General features: G+C 41.9%; 1 protein-coding gene across 1 annotated transcript; it reads right to left on the reverse strand.

Annotated features, from left to right (window-relative positions):
• Nucleotides 1–853: 853 nt before the first annotated feature.
• Nucleotides 854–19,378, reverse strand: LOC121582410 (stAR-related lipid transfer protein 7, mitochondrial). Its single transcript, XM_041898166.2, has 8 exons — nt 18,284–19,378; nt 17,863–18,032; nt 11,155–11,204; nt 10,655–10,765; nt 4,222–4,304; nt 3,991–4,090; nt 3,787–3,871; nt 854–2,853 (listed from the first exon to the last, which is right to left on the reverse strand). The coding sequence occupies exons 1-8, from the start codon at nt 18,742–18,744 to the stop codon at nt 2,687–2,689; spliced, it is 1,227 nt and encodes a 408-aa protein (XP_041754100.1). The 5' UTR covers nt 18,745–19,378; the 3' UTR covers nt 854–2,686.
• Between the last annotated feature and the right edge of the window lie 3,370 nt (nt 19,379–22,748).

Here is a 22,748-nt window from a genome sequence, read left to right on the forward strand (position 1 = left end):
CATATCAAACACAGTTAAATACTGCTGACAGAACAGTATTTTTTCCCCCCCAGACAGAAAACAAGTGTATTTATCACAAAGATAAGAGTAGGCAAACGATCTTCAGACTTCATGGGAGTAAGTTACTTTAAAGGGATGGTTCGGGATTTTGGCAATAAGGCCCTTTATCTACTTCCCCAGAGTCAGATGAACTTGTGGATATCATTTTTATGTCTCTGTGTCCAGTATGAAGGAAGTTAGAGTTTGCTAGCAAATGCGAATGCTAACTAGCACAATGACTGGAAGTCTATGGTTATCTTATAGCATGTTAGTAGATACCCATTGACTTCAAGCCATTGTGGGACCCAAGGAATTAAACAAAATTACCCTTACCATAGTTCAATACATTTAAATGCCATATTTTGAATCAGTGGTGTAAAGTACTTAAGTAGTACTTAAAAATATTTTTACTTAAGTCGTTTTTTGGGGTATCTGTACTTTACTATTTATATTTGACTACTTTTACTTTTACTTTTACTTCACTACATTCCTAAAGAAAATTATGTACTTTTTACCCCATACATTTTCCCTGACACCCAAAAGTACTCATTACATTTTGAATGCTTAGCAAAACAGGAAAATTGTCAATTTCAAGAGAACATCCCTGGTCATCCTACTCCGTCTGATCTGGCGGATTTTCCTTTTGATACTTAAGTATATTTTAGCAATTAAATGTACTTCTGATACTTAAGTATATTTAAAAACCAAATACTTTTAGACTTTTAGTCAAGTAGTATTTTACTGGGTGACTTTCACTTGAGTCATTTTCTATTAAAAAAGGTATTTTTACTTTTACTCAAGCATGACAATTGGGTACTTTTTCCACCACAGTTTTTAATGAACTTGTACATTTCTAACTCAGTATTGGTGAACTACCAACAAACTGCAGTCACGCATGTACTGTATACTGGAACCATAAATTCATGAAACTTTTAATGGAAAAAAAATACCTGATTTAACCAATATCAGTAACACAGACACAAAAAATAAATATAATACAGAAACGGGTGTTAATTCAATTGTACCAGATTGTCAGGCTGTAAATAGAGAATTCACATATCGCACAGAGCCCACATTCATGCCCTTTTGTCCACCAGAAGGAACTTACTGAGTCAGAAAAATTGCTAATATATCAAAGACTGAAGAACACTTTAAAGATATTAGACACACACACACACACAAGGATGCAAAGGGCACATGATGTTACTAAACACTTGCCTTCCAAAGCTCATCAGTAATAGAAAATGTGTTGTACTACTACAGTTAGGCTACTTTCACTGTGAAGGTACAGTAACACAAACATCTTCCTCTGTGGTGCAAACTATCAAGCACTGTTTTAATAATGTCTGTTCCTTTACTTTGAACTTTGTTCTCAGGATGATGTAGTTATTCTGTCATCGTCATGGGGCAGCAGGTAGCCTAGCGGTTAAGAGTGTTGGACCAGTAACCGAAAGGTCGCTGGTTCAAATCCCAGAGCAGACTAGGTGAAAAACATCTGTCCATGTGCCCTTGAGCAAGTCATTTAAGTCACTCTGGATAATGTAAATATCCATTCCATTGAAATGCAGATAGTCAGGTGGCACAAGAACACACATGCTTATTTTTTATATAATTTTTGGATCAGGGCATATATAACATTGTCGAGTGGAGGGGAACTGCAATGCAAATTAAACAAAAAACATCAAGAGCATTTGCCCCATAGAGGATTTTGCGGTTGCCATAAGGCACCTTGTGGACAGGAAGACACTGGTAATCTTCAGAAGGCTGTTAGAAGTGACGTGACCTGGCAGTTTAAAACACTCACACAGACAAGACGTAACGGACAAAGAAGTGAGAAACATCAGTTCTGCAGAGAAAAACATCACTAATCCCATAACGTGAAAAAGAGACCACAAGAGCCCTTAAATCCACTCATCTGTGGAAGTCAATATGCCAGGGCATTCAGCTACAAAGCATGTTCCTTGAGTTCCTGATATCACAGCGTGTTTATTTATAGATGTTCTTCTTTCTCTGTTATATAAAATAACTATGTATGTATGTATTTATGTAGCTAAGCTTTTACAGCGAGCTATTTCAGTGTGGATGTGACCAAATAAGGAACACAAACAAGGTGGCTGGAAGAAACTAGTAGACATGGTGGATGGAGCGAGAAACAATGCTTTGGCAACATCATCTCTATAGGGGTAGTATTTTTGGTGCAGTCTCGCTAGTTGGTGCAGCAGCAAGTTAGCAAAAGGAGGCATAATGGACACCTCTCCCCTCAGGATGTTAGCTGTCTAGCACCATTGTTTCAAGGCAGAAAGCTCCAATGGAAATTCTCCTGGCAGAAAAAGGGGATTATTTTCTCCATAGGGCTCAAACGCTCGTCGGTACCGTTTAAGCTTCTCATGACTATTATGTTATCAATAGGGCTGTGACGGTCATGGAATTTTGGATGAAGGTTATTGGTCAGCCAAATGACCGTGGTCACCATTATAACCACTCAAATAGCAACAGTATAGCACGAGTACTGCATATCTTCAACGTATGTATATTCAAGCTTCATTTGATATCCTGTCACCCATTGTGTCCAAAAGCTTGTGTTTTGAGGGTTGTTGTATGCGAGCAGGTGCAGGTTACTCTCCCCACCCCTGCTAAAAAGTGTCCCTTAGGCGTAGATGTGCCCAGGGCGCGTGTTGTCCCCAAGCCGGTCCTGGCTGAGCTGGTGCTTGGTGTCGTTGGACTTTACGACGCTGGCATAATCATAGATCCCTACCTCCAGGTTCTTAGCCCTCAGGGCTGCAGTATGCAGTTTCTCCAGAAAGTCAGGCATACCTATGAGTGAGGAGGGCAAAAGCTGATGACCAGGATAACATACAACCACGGGGCAAACATTTACATTTACATTTTTAGTCATTTAGCAGACGCTCTTATCCAGAGCGACTTACAGTTAGTGAGTGCATACATTATAAAAATTTACAAAATCATACTGGCCCCCGTGGGAATCGAACCCACAACCCTGGCGTTGCAAACGCCATGCACTACCAACTGAGCTACATCCCTGCCGGCCATTCCCTCCCCTACCCTGGACGACGCTGGGCCAATTGTGCGCCGCCCCATCGCGGCCAGCTACGACAGAGCCTGGATTCGAACCAGGATCTCTAGTGGCACAGCTAGCACTGCGATGCAGTGCCTTAGACCACTGCGCCACTGGGGAGTACAAACCACACTCATATGATGGCAGCGGAAACTGCAGACCTCAATGACCTACTTTTTTTATTTTAATTTGATTGAATACCCTAACCTAAGGTGACTCTCCATCCAGATAAAAGTAAATCAGACCAAGAAGCAAAGCAGTGAACTACAATATCAGCAGATCAAGTTGTGGTTCATGTTGAAGAATCAGCCAATAACTGTAGCCCAGCTACCGCAGGCTTAAAAAAAAACTATCCCTGGTCAATATAATAGTTTTGCATAGTTAGTGGCTGCATTTGATGGAAAGATCACCGGGAATTGATGGTTCCTTTTGTGCCGTACTGCCCTTCAGTGAAGCACTCCTGCTGTGTCGCTTCAGGGAAATATCTGACACCATGTATGGACAGTACGTACATTTACTATGAACAGATGGCAGTCCATTTGAATAAGGAGGGCTGTTCCTGTAAATATCCCAAATCTTTTGTTAGATATTCTAACAATTACTACATCCAGTTTACACTTGGGAATAATCATTAAGCTCAGTGAAGAGAAACCAGGAGAATGAGAGCTCACCACTGGACACCATCCAGCTCACACAGTAGCTGGGAAAGGCGGTCTGAGGGTCGTCGCTGTAGGTCAGAAGGTAGTCAAAGCCATTCTGTAGGACAGGACGACATGACAAGGTCAGACAGTGTAATCTAACAAGCATAGAACAAAATCTTACCCTATGGTGATGTATGATAATCTATGTTGTCTTATGATACCCTCTCTATTCACCTCATCAAAGGACTTGTGAGGGCGAATGACCATCTTGGACTGGTATGAGTGGACTCTGACGTAGTCCTGAGTTTCTGGGACTCCAGGATGCTGAACCGCTCTAAATGGCACAAAAAAAAGGGATAGAAGGGAGAAGAGGGAGAATACAAATTAAAAGGATAGGAAAAGAAGACCTCATGTAATGCACATATGTATTTCATTAGAACTATTTTACGTGAAGTCAACCCTCACCTGGAGATCAGGACCATCAGATTATTCTCCATATCAACATTGTAGCGACGAACATAAACATAATCCCTCGAGTACATGGGATACTGTGGGAAGATAATCCAACAAATCAAAAACACAATAGAAATGTAGGATATGACCTCTTGTTGCCATCTGTGACCTACGACACAGCCCTTTTTCAGGGAAACATCGCTTTCGCTTCATAAAATACAATACTGCAGCAGTTCCCAAACTAGGGGTCACGACCCATGTGGGGTCACCTGATATGAAAATGGGTTCACGGGAGAATTTCCAGGTAGTGTGTGTGTGTGTATATATATATATACAGTGGGGAGAACAAGTATTTGATACACTGCCGATTTTGCAGGTTTTCCTACTTACAAAGCATGTAGAGGTCTGTAATTTTTATCATATGTACACTTCAACTGTGAGAGACGGAGTCTAAAACAAAAATCCAGAAAATCATATTGTATGATTTTTAAGTAAATAATTTGCATTTTATTGCATGACATAAGTATTTGATACATCAGAAAAGCAGAACTTAATATTTGGTACAGAAACCTTTGTTTGCAATTACAGAGATCATACGTTTCCTGTAGGTCTTGACCAGGTTTGCACACACTGCAGCAGGGATTTTCGCCCACTCCTCCATACAGACCTTCTCCAGATCCTTCAGGTTTCGGGGCTGTCGCTGGGCAATACGGACTTTCAGCTCCCTCCAAAGATTTTCTATTGGGTTCAGGTCTGGAGACTGGCTAGGCCACTCCAGGACCTTGAGATGCTTCTTACGGAGCCACTCCTTAGTTACCCTGGCTGCGTATTTCGGGTCGTTGTCATGCTGGAAGACCCAGCCACGACCCATCTTCAATGCTCTTACTGAGGGAAGGAGGTTGTTGGCCAAGATCTCGCAATACATGGCCCCATCCATCCTCCCCTCAATACGGTGCAGTCGTCCTGTCCCCTTTGCAGAAAAGCATCCCCAAAGAATGATGTTTCCACCTCCATGCTTCACGGTTGGGATGGTGTTCTTGGGGTTGTACTCATCCTTCTTCTTCCTCCAAACACGGCGAGTGGAGTTTAGACCAAAAAGCTCTATTTTTGTCTCATCAGACCACATGACCTTCTCCCATTCCTCCTCTGGATCATCCAGATGGTCATTGGCAAACTTCAGACGGGCCTGGACATGCGCTGGCTTGAGCAGGGGGACCTTGCGTGCGCTGCAGGATTTTAATCCATGACGGCGTAGTGTGTTACTAATGGTTTTCTTTGAGACTGTTGTCCCAGCTCTCTTCAGGTCATTGACCAGGTCCTGCCGTGTAGTTCTGGGCTGATCCCTCACCTTCCTCATGATCATTGATGCCCCACGAGGTGAGATCTTGCATGGAGCCCGAGACCAAGGGTGATTGACCGTCATCTTGAACTTCATCCATTTTCTAATAATTGCGCGAACAGTTGTTGCCTTCTCACCAAGCTGCTTGCCTATTGTCCTGTAGCCCATCCCAGCCTTGTGCAGTACCATTTTATTCCTGATGTCCTTACACAGCTCTCTGGTCTTGGCCATTGTGGAGAGGTTGGAGTCTGTTTGATTGAGTGTGTGGACAGGTGTCTTTTATACAGGTAACGAGTTCAAACAGGTGCAGTTAATACAGGTAATGAGTGGAGAACAGGAGGGCTTCTTAAAGAAAAACTAACAGGTCTGTGAGAGCCGGAATTCTTACTGGTTGGTAGGTGATCAAATACTTATGTCATGCAATAAAATGCAACTTAATTACTTAAAAATCATACAATGTGATTTTCTAGATTTTTGTTTTAGATTCCGTCTCTCACAGTTGAAGTGTACCTATGATAAAAATTACAGACCTCTACATGCTTTGTAAGTAGGAAAACCTGCAAAATTGGCAGTGTATCAAATACTTGTTCTCCCCACTGTATATACATATACACACACACACTGCTCAAAAAAATAAAGGGAACACTAAAATAACACATCCTAGATCTGAATGAATGAAATAATCTTATTAAATACTTTTTTCTTTACATAGTTGAATGTGCTGACAACAAAATCACAAAAATTATCAATGAAAATCAAATTTATCAACCCATGGAGGTCTGGATTTGGAGTCACCCTCAAAATTAAAGTGGAAAACCACACTACAGGCTGATCCAACTTTGATGTAATGTCCTTAAAACAAGTCAAAATGAGGCTCAGTAGTGTGTGTGTGGCCTCCACGTGCCTGTATGACCTCCCAACAACGCCTGGGCATGCTCCTGATGAGGTGGCGGATGGTCTCCGGAGGGATCTCCTCCCAGACCTGGACTAAAGCATCCGCCAACTCCTGGACAGTCTGTGGTGCAACGTGGCGTTGGTGGATGGAGCGAGACATGATGTCCCAGATGTGCTCAATTGGATTCAGGTCTGGGGAACGGGCGGTCCATAGCATCAATGCCTTCCTCTTGCAGGAACTGCTGACACACTCCAGCCACATGAGGTCTAGCATTGTCTTACATTAGGAGGAAACCAGGGCCAACCGCACCAGCATATGGTCTCACAAGGGGTCTGAGGATCTCATCTCGGTACCTAATGGCAGTCAGGCTACCTCTGGCGAGCACATGGAGGGCTGTGCGGCCCCCCAAAGAAATGCTACCCCACACCATGACTGACCCACCGCCAAACCGGTCATGCTGGAGGATGTTGCAGGCAGCAGAACGTTCTCCACGGCGTCTCCAGACTCTGTCACGCGCTCAGTGTGAACCTGCTTTCATCTGTGAAGAGCACAGTGCACCAGTGGCGAATTTGCCAATCTTGGTGTTCTCTGGCAAATGCCAAACGTCCTGCACGGTGTTGGGCTGTAAGCACAACCCCCACCTGTGGACGTCGGGCCCTCATACCACCCTCATGGAGTCTGTTTCTGACCGTTTGAGCAGACACATGCACATTTGTGGCCTGCTGGAGGTCATTTTGCAGGGCTCTGGCAGTGCTCCTCCTGCTCCTCCTTGCACAAAGGCGGAGGTAGCAGTCCTGCTGCTGGGTTGTTGCCCTCCTACGGCCTCCTCCACGTCTCCTGATGTACTGGCCTGTCTCCTGGTAGCGCCTCCATGCTCTGGACACTACGCTGAAAGACACAGCAAACCTTCTTGCCACAGCTCGCATTGATGTGCCATCCTGGATGAGCTGCACTACCTGAGCCACTTGTGTGGGTTGTAGACTCAGTCTCATGCTACCACTAGAGTGAAAGCACAGCCAGCATTCAAAAGTGACCAAAACATCAGCCAGGAAGCATAGGAACTGAGAAGTGGTCTGTGGTCACCACCTGCAAAACCAGTCCTTTATTGGGGGTGTCTTGCTAATTGTCTATAATTTCCACCTGTTGTCTATTCCATTTGCACAACAGCATGTGAAATGTATTGTCAATCAGTGTTGCTTCCTAAGTGGACAGTTTGATTTCACAGAAGTGTGATTGACTTGGAGTTACATTGTGTTGTTTAAGTGTTCCCTTTATTTTTTTGAGCAGTAATATATATATATATATATATATATATATATATATATATACACACACATACACACACACACACACACACAGTGATGGAAAAAAGTATTATCCCCTGCTGATTTTGTACGTTTGCCCACTGACAAAGAAATGATCAGTCTATAATTTTAATGGTAGGTTTATTTGAACAGTGAGAGACAGAATAACAACAACAAAATCCAGAAAAACACATGTCAAAATTTTTTGAAATTGATTTGCATTTTAAATGAGGGAAATAAGTATTTGACCCCTCTGCAAAACATGACTTTGTACTTGGTGGCAAAACCCTTGTTGGCAATCACAGAGGTCAGACGTTTCTTGTAGTTGGCCACCAGGTTTGCACACATCTCAGGAGGGATTTTGTTCCACTCCTCTTTGCAGATCTTTTCCAAGTCATTAGGGTTTCGAGGCTGACGTTTGGCAACTCGAACCTTCAGCTCCCTCCACAGATTTTCTATGGGATTAAGGTCTGGAGACTGGCTAGGCCACTCCAGGACCTTAATGTGCTTCTTCTTTAGCCACTCCTTTGTTGCCTTGGCTGTGTGTTTTGGGTCATTGTCATGCTGGAATACCCATCCACGACCCATTTTCAATGCCCTGGCTGAGGGAAGGAGGTTCTCACCCAAGATTTGACGGTACATGGCCCGTCCATCGTCCCTTTGATGCGGTGAAGTTGTCCTGTCCCCTTAGCAGAAAAACACCCCCAAAGCATAATGTTTCCACCTCCATGTTTGACGGTGGGGATGGTGTTCTTGGGGTCATAGGCAGCATTCCTCCTCCTCCATACACGGCGAGTTGAGTTGATGCCAAAGAGCTCCATTTTGGTCTCATCTGACCACAACACTTTCACCCAGTTCTCCTCGGAATCATTGAGATGTTCATTGGCAAACTTCAGATGGGCATGTATATGTGCTTTCTTGAGCAGGGGGACCTTGCGGGCGCTGCAGGATTTCAGTCCTTCACGGCGTAGTGTGTTACCAATTGTTTTCTTGGTGACTATGGTCCCAGCTGCCTTGAGATCATTGACAAGATCCTCCCGTGTAGTTCTGGGCTGATTCCTCACCGTTCTCATGATCATTGCAACTCCGAGGTGAGATCTTGCATGGAGCCCCAGGCCGAGGGAGATTGACAGTTCGTTTGTATTTCTTCCATTTACGAATAATCGCACCAACTGTTGTCACCTTCTCACCAAGCTGCTTGGCGATGGTCTTGTAGCCCATTCCAGCCTTGTGTAGGTCTACAATCTTGTCCCTGACATCCTTGGAGAGCTCTTTGGTCTTGGCCATGGTGGAGAGTTTGGAATCTGATTGATTGATTGCTTCTGTGGACAGGTGTCTTTTATACAGGTAACAAACTGAGATTAGGAGCACTCCCTTTAAGAGTGTGCTCCTAATCTCAGCTCGTTACCTGTATAAAAAGACACCTGGGAGCCAGAAATCTTTCTGATTGAGAGGGGGTCAAATACTTATTTCCCTCATTAAAATGCAAATCAATTTATAACATTTTTGACATGCGTTTTTCTAGATTATTTTGTTGTTATTCTGTCTCTCACTGTTCAAATAAACCTACCATTAAAATGATAGACTGATCATTTCTTTGTCAGTGGGCAAACATACAAAATCAGTAGGGGATCAAATACTTCCCCCCCCCCCCTCACACACACACACACGGTCAAAAGTTTTAGAACACCTACTCATTCAAAGATTTTTCTTTATTTTTACATTGTAGAATAATAGTGAAGACATCAAAACTATGAAATAACACATATGGAATTATGTAGTAACCAAAAAAGTTAAATGAAAATAGATTTTATATTTGAGGTTCTTCAAAATAGCCACTCTTTGCCTTGGAAGAGCACATTGGGACGGACCTACTTCCCAATCCGTTTGACTGTGATCCTGGCTCAGCTGAAATGCCGGTAAGTCAAATCAAACAGCTGATTGAGCTGTCATGTGACCAAATGCTGCAGACAACACATTCACGTATCACTACGGAGGAGTTTTGGTTCCCGACTCAAAGGGAATACCCTGCCGTCTCCATCTGAGCATTAATGCCGCGTTCCAAACAACTGGGAACTCGGAAATCTCTGACTTCCGATTTCAGTGCGTTCAAGACAACTGGGAACTCTGAAAGAAACGCGCTCCAACTGGAAAATATATATTTGAACGGTCATCAACTCAGAATTCCAACTCAGGAACTCGGGCCTCTCTCTAGAGCTCAGACTTTCTGACCTAAAGATCACTGACGTCATGATTTCACCTCGTATTTTTCAGAGTTCTCAGTTGTCTACCCTTCACCAGCTCATATCTGTGTGAAGCTGGATTCAGTGCTCTCGTCTGCATTAAAACCAAATATTGATCCAGCTTGGATGTGACAGCCGAAATTAGGTGTGCACTGTCAACTACGCCCCCTGACTTTGAGAAGCTCCGACGCGACATGCATCAAGCACACCCATCTCATCAGTGGTGGTGAGATAAGAGACATTACGTCAGACTAATTTGCAATTGACTGCACCACATTAAAAGTATATGATTGTGAGTAGAGAAGACAATCATAAATACTGTTTGAATGTTTTTCAATTGACAGCCATAGCCCCAAATAAAAAGTAAACATTGGATGTTAATTACATCATTTTTTTCACTTTGGTGGGGTCAGCAGACTTTTTAGATATCAAAATGGGGTCGTGGGACAAAATAGTTTGGGAACTCCTGCAACACTGTATGCTTGCAAGTATCTGTAATACTCAAATTGAGAACATCATGAGCAAGGCAAGAACATGCAGCACTCACAACAGTCTACAGATGTTACTTTGTAACATCAGAGAGAAGGCATATTACAAGTGCATGACTTTGATGATAAGCACGAGTTCCGCATTTCTAGTGTGTGAGTTGGCAGGGGAAACTTACAGGGAAATGTGTGGCCCAGTGCACAACCTCTGAGCCGGTGTTGACGTCCCTGTCCACTACCTCCAGCTTGAGAACCAGAGCATCCCACTTCTTCCTGTACTCTGTGTCCAACTGGGGCAAAGGTTAGAGCATGAGACAAGAGAGGAGCAGAGGTGTAATATAGCACACACATACAACACATAGAGCTACATACTTGCACAAAAACCTTACACTCCACCAAGCGCAGTTGGGTAAACAGACATGTACAAAACAACAAGAGCTAAATATGGGCATAGACACTCAAACGCAAGAGGAGCGTATGAATATACAAGGAATCTGGTGCTGAATCTACACACAAGTCACTTGTACAGTGACACCACACATTTTTCTACAGAATAATTTCTCAACGGGTTCATTAAAATCACTAAAAAGCTTCCTCTTGCACACAAATGTGTTTTTTTTTGCATTTAAAACTAATTTAGCAATTTACACAGTTAGCATAAAGGAAACTAGCTTAGTACCTGAACATTGAAGAACTGTCTGGGGGTGACATCGTTATAAGAACCCAAAACTGTGAAAAGATAAGAGGGAAAGGGGTCTTAATGCTGACACTAGGGCTGTCCCCGACTAAAAAAAAATCTTGGTCGACCAAAAGACATCTGTTCTTTCGACCAATCGATTGGTCAACATTTTTAAACGTGTATTTTTCCATATATAGACACATCAAATCTTGTTGGTCCCATACACGTGTTTAGCAGATGTTATTGCTGGTGTAGCGAACTGCTTGTGCTTCTAGCTCCGACAGTGCAGTAATATCTAACAATTTCACAACATATACCCAATACACACAAATCTAAGTAAGGAATGAATTAAGAATATATACATATGGACGAGCGATGTCAGAGCGGCATGGACTAAGATACAGTAGAATAGTATAGAATACAGCATATACATATGACATGAGTAATGCAAGATATGTAAACATTATTAAAGTGACTAAGATACTGTAGAATAGTATAGAATACAGTACATACAGTGAGGGAAAAAAGTATTTGATCCCCTGCTGATTTTGTACGTTTGCCCACTGACAAAGAAATGATCAGTCTATAATTTTAATGGTAGGTTTATTTAAACAGTGAGAGACAGAATAACAACGAAAAAAATCCTGAGAAACGCATGTCAAACATTTTATAAATTGATTTCCATTTTAATGAGGGAAATAATTATTTGACCCCTCTGCAAAACATGACTTAGTACTTGGTGGCAAAACCCTTGTTGGCAATCACAGAGGTCAGATGTTTCTTGTAGTTGGCCACCAGGTTTGCACACATCTCAGGAGAGATTTTGTCCTACTCCTCTTTGCAGATCTTCTCGAAGTCATTAAGGTTTCGAGGCTGACGTTTGGCAACTCGAACCTTCAGCTCCCTCCATAGATGTTCTATGGGATTAAGGTCTGGAGACTGGCTAGGCCACTCCAGGACCTTAATGTGCTTCTTCTTGAGCCACTCCTTTGTTGACTTGGCCGTGTGTTTTGGGTCATTGTCATGCTGGAATACCCATCCACGACCCATTTTCAATGCCCTGGCTGAGGGAAGGAGGTTCTCACCCAAGATTTGACGGTACATGGCCCCGTCCATCGTCCCTTTGATGCGGTAAAGTTGTCCTGTCCCCTTAGCAGAAAAACACCCCCAAAGCATAATGTTTCCACCTCCATGTTTGACAGTGGGGATGGTGTTCTTGGGGTCATAGGCAGCATTCCTCCTCCTCCAACCACAGCGAGTTGAGTTGATGCCAAAGAGCTCCATTTTGGTCTCATCTGACCACAACACTTTCACCCAGTTCTCCTCTGAATCATTCAGATGTTCATTGGCAAACTTCAGACGGCCCTGTATATGTGCTTTCTTGAGCAGGGGGACCTTGCGGGCACTGCAGGATTTCAGTCCTTCACGGCGTAGTGTGTTACCAATTGTTTTCTTGGTGACTATGGTCCCAGCTGCCTTGAGATCATTGACAAGATCCTCCCGTGTAGTTCTGGGCTGATTCCTCACCATTCTCATGATCATTGCAACTCCACGAGGTGATATCTTGCATGGAGCCCCAGGCCGAGGGAGATTGACAGTTATTTTGTATTTCTTCCATTTACGAATAATCGCACCAACTGTTGTCACCTTCTCACCAAGCTGCTTGGCGATGGTCTTGTAGCCCATTCCAGCCTTGTGTAGGTCTACAATCTTGTCCCTGACATCCTTGGAGAGCTCTTTGGTCTTGGCCATGGTGGAGAGTTTGGAATCTGATTGATTGATTGCTTCTGTGGACAGGTGTCTTTTATACAGGTAACAAGCTGAGATTAGGAGCACTCCCTTTAAGAGTGTGCTCCTAATCTCAGCTCGTTACCTGTATAAAAGACACCTGGGAGCCAGAAATCTTTCTGATTGAGAGGGCGTCAAATACTTATTTCCCTCATTAAAATGCAAATCAATTTATAACATTTTTGACATGCGTTTTTCTGGATTTTGTTGTTGTTATTCTGTCTCTCACTGTTCAAATAAACCTACCATTAAAATTAGACTGATCATTTATTTGTCAGTGGGCAAACGTACAAATTCAGCAGAGGACCAAATACTTTTTTCCCTCACTGTATGTAATTAAGGTATTTCAGTTTTTTATTTTTAATACATTTGCAAAAATTTCTAAAAACATGTTTTCGCTTTGTCATTATGGAATATTGTGTGTAAATTGCTACAAAAATAAGATTTAATCAATTTTAGAATAAGGCTGTAACGTAACAAAATTTGGAAAAAGTCAAGGGGGCTGAATACTTTCCGAATGCACTGTATATGCACTGAGCTTGTCTGATGCTTTAAGCGAACTGTTTGATGAAATAATGAAGACACACAAATGACTAGAGGGAGTCCGACCACAATTGATTTGATTGTGCTGGGCCGGGCTCAGACTTGCTGCGTTGTGTTAAAAAAAAGAGGACAGCGAGTGACTGTGACTAGCACCCGTTGTCTCTCTCCTCCATGGTGCAGCGACCATCACAGAACATCAACAGTGTGTATCGCACAGTCCGTGTTGCTGAAGCTGCAACATAATTACAGCCATTTCTGACTGAAAAGTTGTTACTGAAATTCCTAATTTGTTTAGGAAAAACATTCCCTATTCCCTCAACCCATGCGCTTTACGTGACACATGTATGCATCGCATGCACGTGACCAATAGAGTCTGACCTATAGCATATCATAATCACATTAATAAATAGGTTATAGCAAATTCTGAACACTGTAACAGCAAAATGGATGCAGATGACGTGACAAATAAACTCGAAATGGGGGAATGTTTCCTGGTTGCTCAGGAGGTAAAAGGGGAAATCAGATGTGTGGAATAAATTTGACTATTTGTGGAAAATACTGGAGATCAAGGAAAAGTAGGTAAGGAGCAAGCGCTGGTTGCCAAACAGGTGCTGTTAGATTACAATATAACTTCTGACTGTTTGGAACAATGTAAACAACACTAAATAAGCGTACCAGAGAGTCTGTTGTAACGTTTGTTTGCAAATCCTTTATTACAGCAAAGACTAAAAACAGTTGCATTCATTCGTGAATGCAATTTCCGAAATGGAACAGTTTGGGACCATTTATTGTTTACGCTAATTATTCAATGGTCACTTTGTTATTTTATTTAAAAACGAAAATACTTGACTGCAATTCAAATCATGAATGACTCGTATGCTGTGCGATGACATGAACGAAAAAAGTATTGATTGATTGATAGATACAGTAGCCTATCGAATTATTGAAATACAGGCCTAAGTAAGTTACGGTATAAAGAAAAAACAGGATGTGCTCTTAGGCCTACAGCTCAATGGTGGTTATACAAGGCTGCTATACACAACCTACTAATGATAGTGACATTACTTATTATTATAATGATGATCATCAAGGAATAAGGAGGGTTATTATTATACAGTGAGGGAAAAAAGTATTTGATCCCCTGCAGATTTTGTACGTTTGCCACTGAAAAAGACATGATCAGTCTATAATTTTAATGGTAGGTTTATTTGAACAGTGAGAGACAGAATAACAACAACAAAATCCAGAAACACGCATGTCAAAAATGTTATGAAGTGATTTGCATTTTAATGAGGGAAATAAGTATTTGACCCCTCTGCAAAACATGACTTTGTACTTGGTGGCAAAACCCTTGTTGGCAATCACAGAGGTCAGACGTTTCTTGTAGTTGGCCACCGGGTTTGCACACATCTCAGGAGGGAATTTGTTCCACTCCTCTTTGCAGATCTTCTCCAAGTCATTAAGGTTTCGAGGCTGACGTTTGGCAACTCGAACCTTCAGCTCCCTCCACAGATTTTCTATGGGATTAAGGTCTGGAGACTGGCTAGGCCACTCCAGGACCTTAATGTGCTTCTTCTTGAGCCACTCCTTTGTTGCCTTGTCCGTGTGTTTTGGGTCATTGTCATGCTGAAATACCCATCCACGACCCATTTGACGGTACATGGCCCCGTCCATCGTCCCTTTGATGCGGTGAAGTTGTCCTGTTCCCTTAGCAGAAAAACACCCCCAAAGCATAATGTTTCCACCTCCATGTTTGATGGTGGGGATGGTGTTCTTGGGGTCATAGGCAGCATTCCTCCTCCTCCAAACACGGCGAGTTGAGTTGATACCACAGAGCTCGATTTTGGTCTCATCTGACCACAACACTTTCACCCAGTTCTCCTCTGAATCATTCAGATGTTCATTGGCAAACTTCAGACGGGCCTGTATATGTGCTTTCTTGAGCAGGGGGACATTGCGGGCGCTGCTGGATTTCAGTCCTTCCCGGCGTAGTGTGTTACCAATTGTTTTCTTGGTGACTATGGTCCCAGCTGCCTTGAGATCATTGACAAGATCCTCCCGTGTAGTTCTGGGCTGATTCCTCACCGTTCTCATGATCATTGCAACTCCACGAGGTGAGATCTTGCATGGAGCCCCAGGCACAGGGAGATTGACAGTTATTTTGTGTTTCTTCCATTTGCGAATAATCACACCAACTGTTGTCACCTTCTCACCAAGCTGTTTGGCGATGGTCTTGTAGCCCATTCCAGCCTTGTGTAGGTCTACAATCTTGTCCCTGACATCCTTGGAGAGCTCTTTGGTCTTGGCCATGGTGGAGAGTTTGGAATCTGATTGATTGATTGCTTCTGTGGACAGGTGTCTTTTATACAGGTAACAAACTGGGATTAGGAGCGCTCCTAATCTCAGCTCGTTACCTGTATAAAAGACACCTGGGAGCCAGAAATCTTTCTGATTGAGAGGGGGTCAAATACTTATTTCCCTCATTAAAATGCAAATTAATTTATAACATTTTTGACATGCGTTTTTCTGGATTTCTTTGTTGTTATTCTGTCTCTGGATTTCTTTGTTGTTATTCTGTCTCTCACTGTTCAAATAAACCTACCATTAAAATTATAGACTGATAATGTCTTTGTCAGTGGGCAAACGTACAAAATCAGCAGGGGATCAAATACTTTTTTCCCTCACTGTAAATATAGTTTCTGACAATTTGGAACAGTGTAAACACTAAATAAATTATAAATAATACCAGAGAGGCTGGTCTAAAGAAAAAAAAGTGTAAAGCCTTTATTACATCATCCATATACACTACCTGTCAAAAGTTTGGACACACCTACTCATTTATATTGATGGAAGCTACAATCTATCTGCAATATTGAAGCTGATCTAGCCCCTAAGAAATATATATACAGTACCAGTCAAAAGTTTGGACACACCTACTCATTCAAGGGTTTTTCTTTATTTGTACTATTTTCTACATTGTAGAATAATAGTGAAGATATCAAAACTATGAAATAACACATATGGAATCATGTAGTAACCCAAAAAGTGTTAAATCAAAATGTATTTTATATTTGAGATTCTTCAAAATAGCCACCCTTTGCCTTGACAGCTTTGCACACTCTTGGCATGCTCTCAACCAGCTTCACCTGGAATGCTTTTCCAACAGTCTTGAAGGAGTTCCCACATATGCTGAGCACTTGTTGGCTGCTTTTCCTTCACTCTGCGGTCCGACTCATCCCAAACCATCCCAATTGGGTTGAGGTCGGGGGATTGTGGAGGCCAGGTCATTGATGCAGCACTCCATCACTCTCCTTCTTGGTCAAATAGCCCTTACACAGCCCAGAGGTGTGTTGGGTCATTGTCCTGTTGAAAAACAAATTATAGTCCCAAACCAGATAGGATGGCGTATCGCTGCAGAATGCTGTGGTAGCCATGCTGGTTAAGTGTGCCTTGAATTCTAAATAAATCACAGACAGTGTCACCAGCAAAGCACCCCCACACCATAACACCTCCTCCTCCATGCTTTACGGTGGCAACTACACATGCGGAGATAATCCGTTAACCCACACCACGTTTCACAAAGACACGGCAGTTGTAACAAAAAATCTCAAATTTCGACTCATCAGACCAAAGGACAAATTTCCACCGCTCTAATGTCCATTGCTCATGTTTCTTGGCCCAAGCAGGTCTCTTCTTATTATTGGTGTCCTTTAGTAGTGGTTTCTTTGCAGCAATTCGACCATGAAGGCCTGATTCCCCTCTGAACAGTTGATGTTGAGATGTGTCTGTGACTTGAACTCCATGAAGCATTTATTTGGGCTGCAATTTCTGAGGCTGGTAACTCTAATGAACTTATCCTCTGCAGCAGAGGTAACTCTGGGTCTTCCATTCCTGTGGCGGTCCTCATGAGAGCCAGTTTCATCATAGCGCTTGATGGTTTTTGCGACTGCACTTGAAGAAACATTCAAAGTTCTTGAAATGTTCCGTATTGACTGACCTTCATGTCTTAAAGTAATGATGGACTGTCATTTCGCTTTGCTTATTTGAGCTGTTGTTGCCATAATATGGACTTGGTCTTTTACCAAATAGAGCTATCTTCTGTATACCACCCCTACCTTGTTACTACATGATTCCATTTGTGTTATTTCATAGTTTTGATGTCTTCACTATTATTCTACAATGTAGAAAATAGTAAAAATCAAGAAAAACCCTGGAATTAGTAGGTGTGTCCAAACTTTTGACTAGTACTGTAGATGATGATCATGGCAAAAAGAGAAGATCTACATCAATGGGTTGATGAAATACCATATATTCACAAAGAAAAGGTTTACTGCATGTTCTGGGTTTCAACAAAGATGTGTGATAATGCAGGCTGACCTCTGTATTCACACATATGGCTTCCCTCAATTGGCCTCCTCCACACTTTGAAATTCTTCTTCTCCATGACAACCTCCCAGCCTGTCTCCACCTGCCCTGCAGCCTTCTCCTTCTCTGAGGATGCACTCAGATTTCTCACTGTCTCCAAAGCTTGTAGCTCTAGTCCACACCTTTGGAAGTGAGCAGGGTTAGAGTTCTTACCACAACAAGCAACATGTATTGGTGTTGCTGTATATACAGGTTCTAAACACTAAACATGCGAAGCATTCTGCCTGCTTTCACATTACAGGACAAGGTTGAAGCAAAGGTAGGCCTAACTTTCTACACCTGGGCAAATCACAGTGTACAATGTGGCAGAGTACAATTATATGCACAACAATATGTTTCTCCTCTAGAATTGTAAGTAACAGCATGTCGCTACCTGTGTAGTTCTTCATCCCGAACCTTCTCGTCCTCCCACAGGAAGACACCGGCCAGTGCTGCCACAAGCTTCGCAGTGGAAGCGTGCTTGCTCTGGAGTCGACGCCATATGCTTCCTACCAGGGTCCACCTAGTTCGCTCTGAGTACAGGTTTGCGTAAAGCTCTCCAATCTGATAAGCGCGTCGAAGCCTCTGGCCTGTCACAAAGCTACAATGGTTGGCAAAAATTGATAGCAGGTCTTGCTTCTTATTGTCAGACGCCACTTTTTTACTGGTACCCACCCCCGATCTCTGGAGCCATGATAACAACAGGCCTATGCGTCGTCCCATCCATGTCGTGGTTTGAGATTTGCCATTACTCTTGCCAATTCCCTGTCTCAGTGTATAACTGCTTTGAAGCCTAACAGCACATACACTGATTTCACTTATTCTTATAGGCCGCCGTGGTATAGACTGAAACATGTTGCTGGTTGTGCAAGAATAACTTCGACAACTAGAAGTGACAGCTAATTAAAGCAAGTGCACGCTTATTAATTAACTTTCTATCACGCGCGATATGTGGTGTATTTGGAACACTTGTTACCAACAATGTCAATTGTGACGCTGTCAGTATTGATGGCAAATTAACTAACTACGAATCATTTATAACATATGAAGCAAACACTGCTAAAAATGCAGATTGCTCTACCGTTAGGTGGTTATGTAACTAGGTTGTTAACTTAAAGGCCTAAGAGATGACAACAAAGTATCAACCCAGGTCTCAAACTGTATTTGACATTAGCTTGCTAGCTAACGTTAGCTAAACTACGCAAGACAAGAGCTAACGTACCATGGAACCGATGGTATTTGAGCGACAGCAGGCATAATGTACAGTTTGTGAATAGTCGTATAAACCTCTATTGTTTTTAATTTTCGTCCATTCGGTTCAATTATTAGCTAACTCACAATTTTAATCGTACTTTCAACTCCGTGCAATAACCAGCATCACGTTTTTCTTACACATCGAAGTCAGTCGACATGATGGCCGTCCCTAGTTACCACATCCACAAAGTCATAATCACGGCTAAACCCCGCCTATTTCTACAATTTATCTTCTTAAAATCTGATTTTAAACCTAATAGTAATCTTAACCACACTGCTAACCTTATGTCTAATTTTAAAATAAGACCAAAAAGCTAATTTATTTTTTCATAAATTTTTAAGATATAGACCATTTTGACGTTGTGGCTGTGGTAACTAGTGACAACGGATCAAGAGCTTGTTCACGCCAATGGGGTTCAATCCCGGATAGCACTAACCAATAGGGTTCCCACCCCTCCTCGAGAGTACCCTTCTTATTTGGATAACACAATTCTTATTGGTCACCTATCATTGCGGTGCAATTTCATTTGCAGTAGTTGGTGTCAATCTTTTGATTAGCCACTAGCACTTTAAGTTGGGATCCTGACGTCATTCTGCCGTAACGGACCACGATAAAGGTTTAATAAAAAAAGGGTAAAAGAAGCAGACATCTGCTCTGACTCCAGTGCAGCACTGATGAGCTTAAATTCATGTGTGTCTCAAAGCAGACAGGATGTATTTTATGAAGTTTTGCAGTGTTTGTACAGATGGGGGTATTTGTGATGTTCCTCTGGGTACCAGCTCATGTGGGAGTAGAGGGGAATGAGGAAGTGGATATTATTGCCAAGCAGGCTTTTAAACATCCTAATGTTGAGATGGAATTGTCAATCAGTAAAGCAGAAGCCAAGAGATTAATAAATACAGTGGTAAAAAATAAGTGGCAAGAGTTATGGAACAGGGAGAGTAAGGGAAGACACCTGTATAAGATCCAGGAAAAGATGGGGGCAGGGAGGTCCTCAGGCCGAGAGAGAAGGGAGGAAAGTGTAGTCACAAGGCTGAGACTGGGACACACAAGGCTAAATAGTACATTGAAAGTGGTGGGGAAACATCCGACTGGGAGGTCTGATCATTGTCAGGAGGAGATGGCGACAATGGAACATGTTCTATTTCAGTGCCAGAAATATGTGAGAGAAATCTTCAGGGGAAGTAGTATTTAATTATGTATTTCGTTTCCTTAGGGAGACGAGATTATTGGGTAGAATTTAGACTTTCACTGTCTCTGGTCCACACTCCAGTCCAGTTGGTGGCGGTAATGCACCTTAAAGTTGGTTGCCAACCGCCAGATAAAATCCACAGAATAAGAAGAAGAAGAAGAAGAACGGAGTCTCCTTGGGATGTCCCTACCTTAAGCTACACAAAAGCAATGTTTCAAGTGAGAACTAGGCAGGTCTGATGACAAAAAAGAAAGGAAATTATTGCCTACATCACCCATATTTTCTTTTTGCAAAAAAAGTAGTGTGTAGTTCCAGTAGTTAACTACACCGCTACATAGCAAAAAAGTAATTCACTACTGAAAACACTACCAAGATTTGAATTTAGTTCAACTACCACCAAGTTACTGCAAAATGTAGTTAAATTACTAATTGAACTACATAGTTCACTACTCGTACTCCCCAACGCTGTTAAGGTTACCTTCTTCCAGTGTGAAGTAATTGGTAGCTTGGTAAACTATATTTTCAGAGTAGCTTCCCCAACACTGAACCTTACCCTAACCCTAACCTTATTAACCATAATCCTTACATAACCCTAACCTTAACCCTTAACCATTTTACATTTCAACTTCAATGGGATAACGAGTTGGGACGTCCCAAGGATCCCATGCTAATGCACAGTTGCAATAGCTAGGAAGTAATGCTAAATGAAAAACACAGTACAGTTTAATCACTAAACAAATATTGTCAATGATTTCACTCTACTGCTCTAATGCAATTATGTACACAAGCTATAGGACTTTGGCCATACAAAAGAGAATACATCTAGGTTCTTATAATATCATACTTTTTTGGGGTGAACTAGGGTGAACAGCTATCCTTGATATGAGAGTAGCTAAACTACACTACAAAGGAAAGTAGCTGAGTACTTTGAAACTAGTGAGGTGGCTATTGGTTAAGCATAATAATTGTTCATTTTGGCACAGATAGATTTGTGTAAGATTTGTGTATAATTAAAATATTTACATATTAATAGTTCACTGGTTCACCCAAATTACAAAATTACATATTGGTCAGACTGTTATGATAAGATCTGACTTGGAAGGCTGGAGAACCATGTTTACAATGGAAAGCAGTAGGGGTAGCACAGATTTTTCTTGACATCCCTGTCTGGGAAAGCAGAGGGGAACATTTGACGATGCACAATATTTGCAGCATGTGCTATGCTCACGCTTTAGCTAGCGCAGTGCCAATGTCTTCCATCAAATTCCATCAGAACCAATAATGTAGTGGTTAAAAAATAGGTGGGTAAACGTTGGTTGTCATTCAATGTGAATAAGGTGCAAACTGGTGAGGGTCCAAAAAGGTGACAAAAATGTGCATATAATTTGTGTATTTTCAGAGAATAACAAGTACATAATACATATTTGAACAATCTTAATACTCTGGAAACATGTTTATGGTAGGCTGGCATTGCTTAATGGATTACGTGGGTCGAATTTAATCCACAGAAGTGTATTGTGCCATATCACAATGTGTTGCAGGACTCATGCGCGGCAGGATTTTCCATGTCTGAAGCGGGCCTATAGGCTTATTTGTTTGGCATCTCACCGTAACAGGCTGTAGGCTATGTTTTGGTTATTTGGATCTCCATCCGCCTTTTGTTTACTGTGTTTGTTTACTGTTAATGTAACTAGCCTAAATATAGATTTGTGTCATGCATTTATCGATCTGATATTTTGTTTACTTGGCCTACTTGGTACCACTGTTTTGTTCTGTTTGCATTCATTTGTTTGCATTCGCAGTTGTGTCAATATTCTAAGCTAAACTGCTATTCAGTATTTTTGTTTGCATGCATGAATAACTAGGCTACTACTTTCAGTATTTGGTTTGCATTATTTTGGTAAGACAGCTGTGTGTATGGCTGCATTCACATAGGCTGTTTGTAATAGGTGAATTACCCTATCTATCTTGTGGCCTTGCTTTAGTGTGTAGGACACTGTCCATTCGGCTGATACAGCGCAGTGGAGATAGGCTACAGATTTAACAGTCATTAATTTCGATATGAGAAACATACACCATTATTTATTGAAGGGTGGTAATGTTAACTAGCTAATGTTAATATCTTTGTGTGTAATAATTTTCACTATTGAAACATACAGTGAGGGGGAAAAGTATTTGATCCCCTGCTGATTTTGTACGTTTCCCACTGATAAAGACATGATCAGTCTATAATTTTAATGGTAGGTTTATTTGAACAGTGGGAGACAGAATAACAACAAAAAAAATCCATAAAACGCATGTCAAAAATGTTATAAATTGATTTGCATTTTAATGAGGGAAATACGTATTTGACCCCTCTGCAAAACATGATTTTGTACTTGGTGGCAAAACCCTTGTTGGCAATCACAGAGG

The sequence above is a fragment of the Coregonus clupeaformis genome, chromosome 15, assembly GCF_020615455.1.
Source record: "Coregonus clupeaformis isolate EN_2021a chromosome 15, ASM2061545v1, whole genome shotgun sequence".
Classification (NCBI taxonomy): domain Eukaryota; kingdom Metazoa; phylum Chordata; class Actinopteri; order Salmoniformes; family Salmonidae; genus Coregonus; species Coregonus clupeaformis.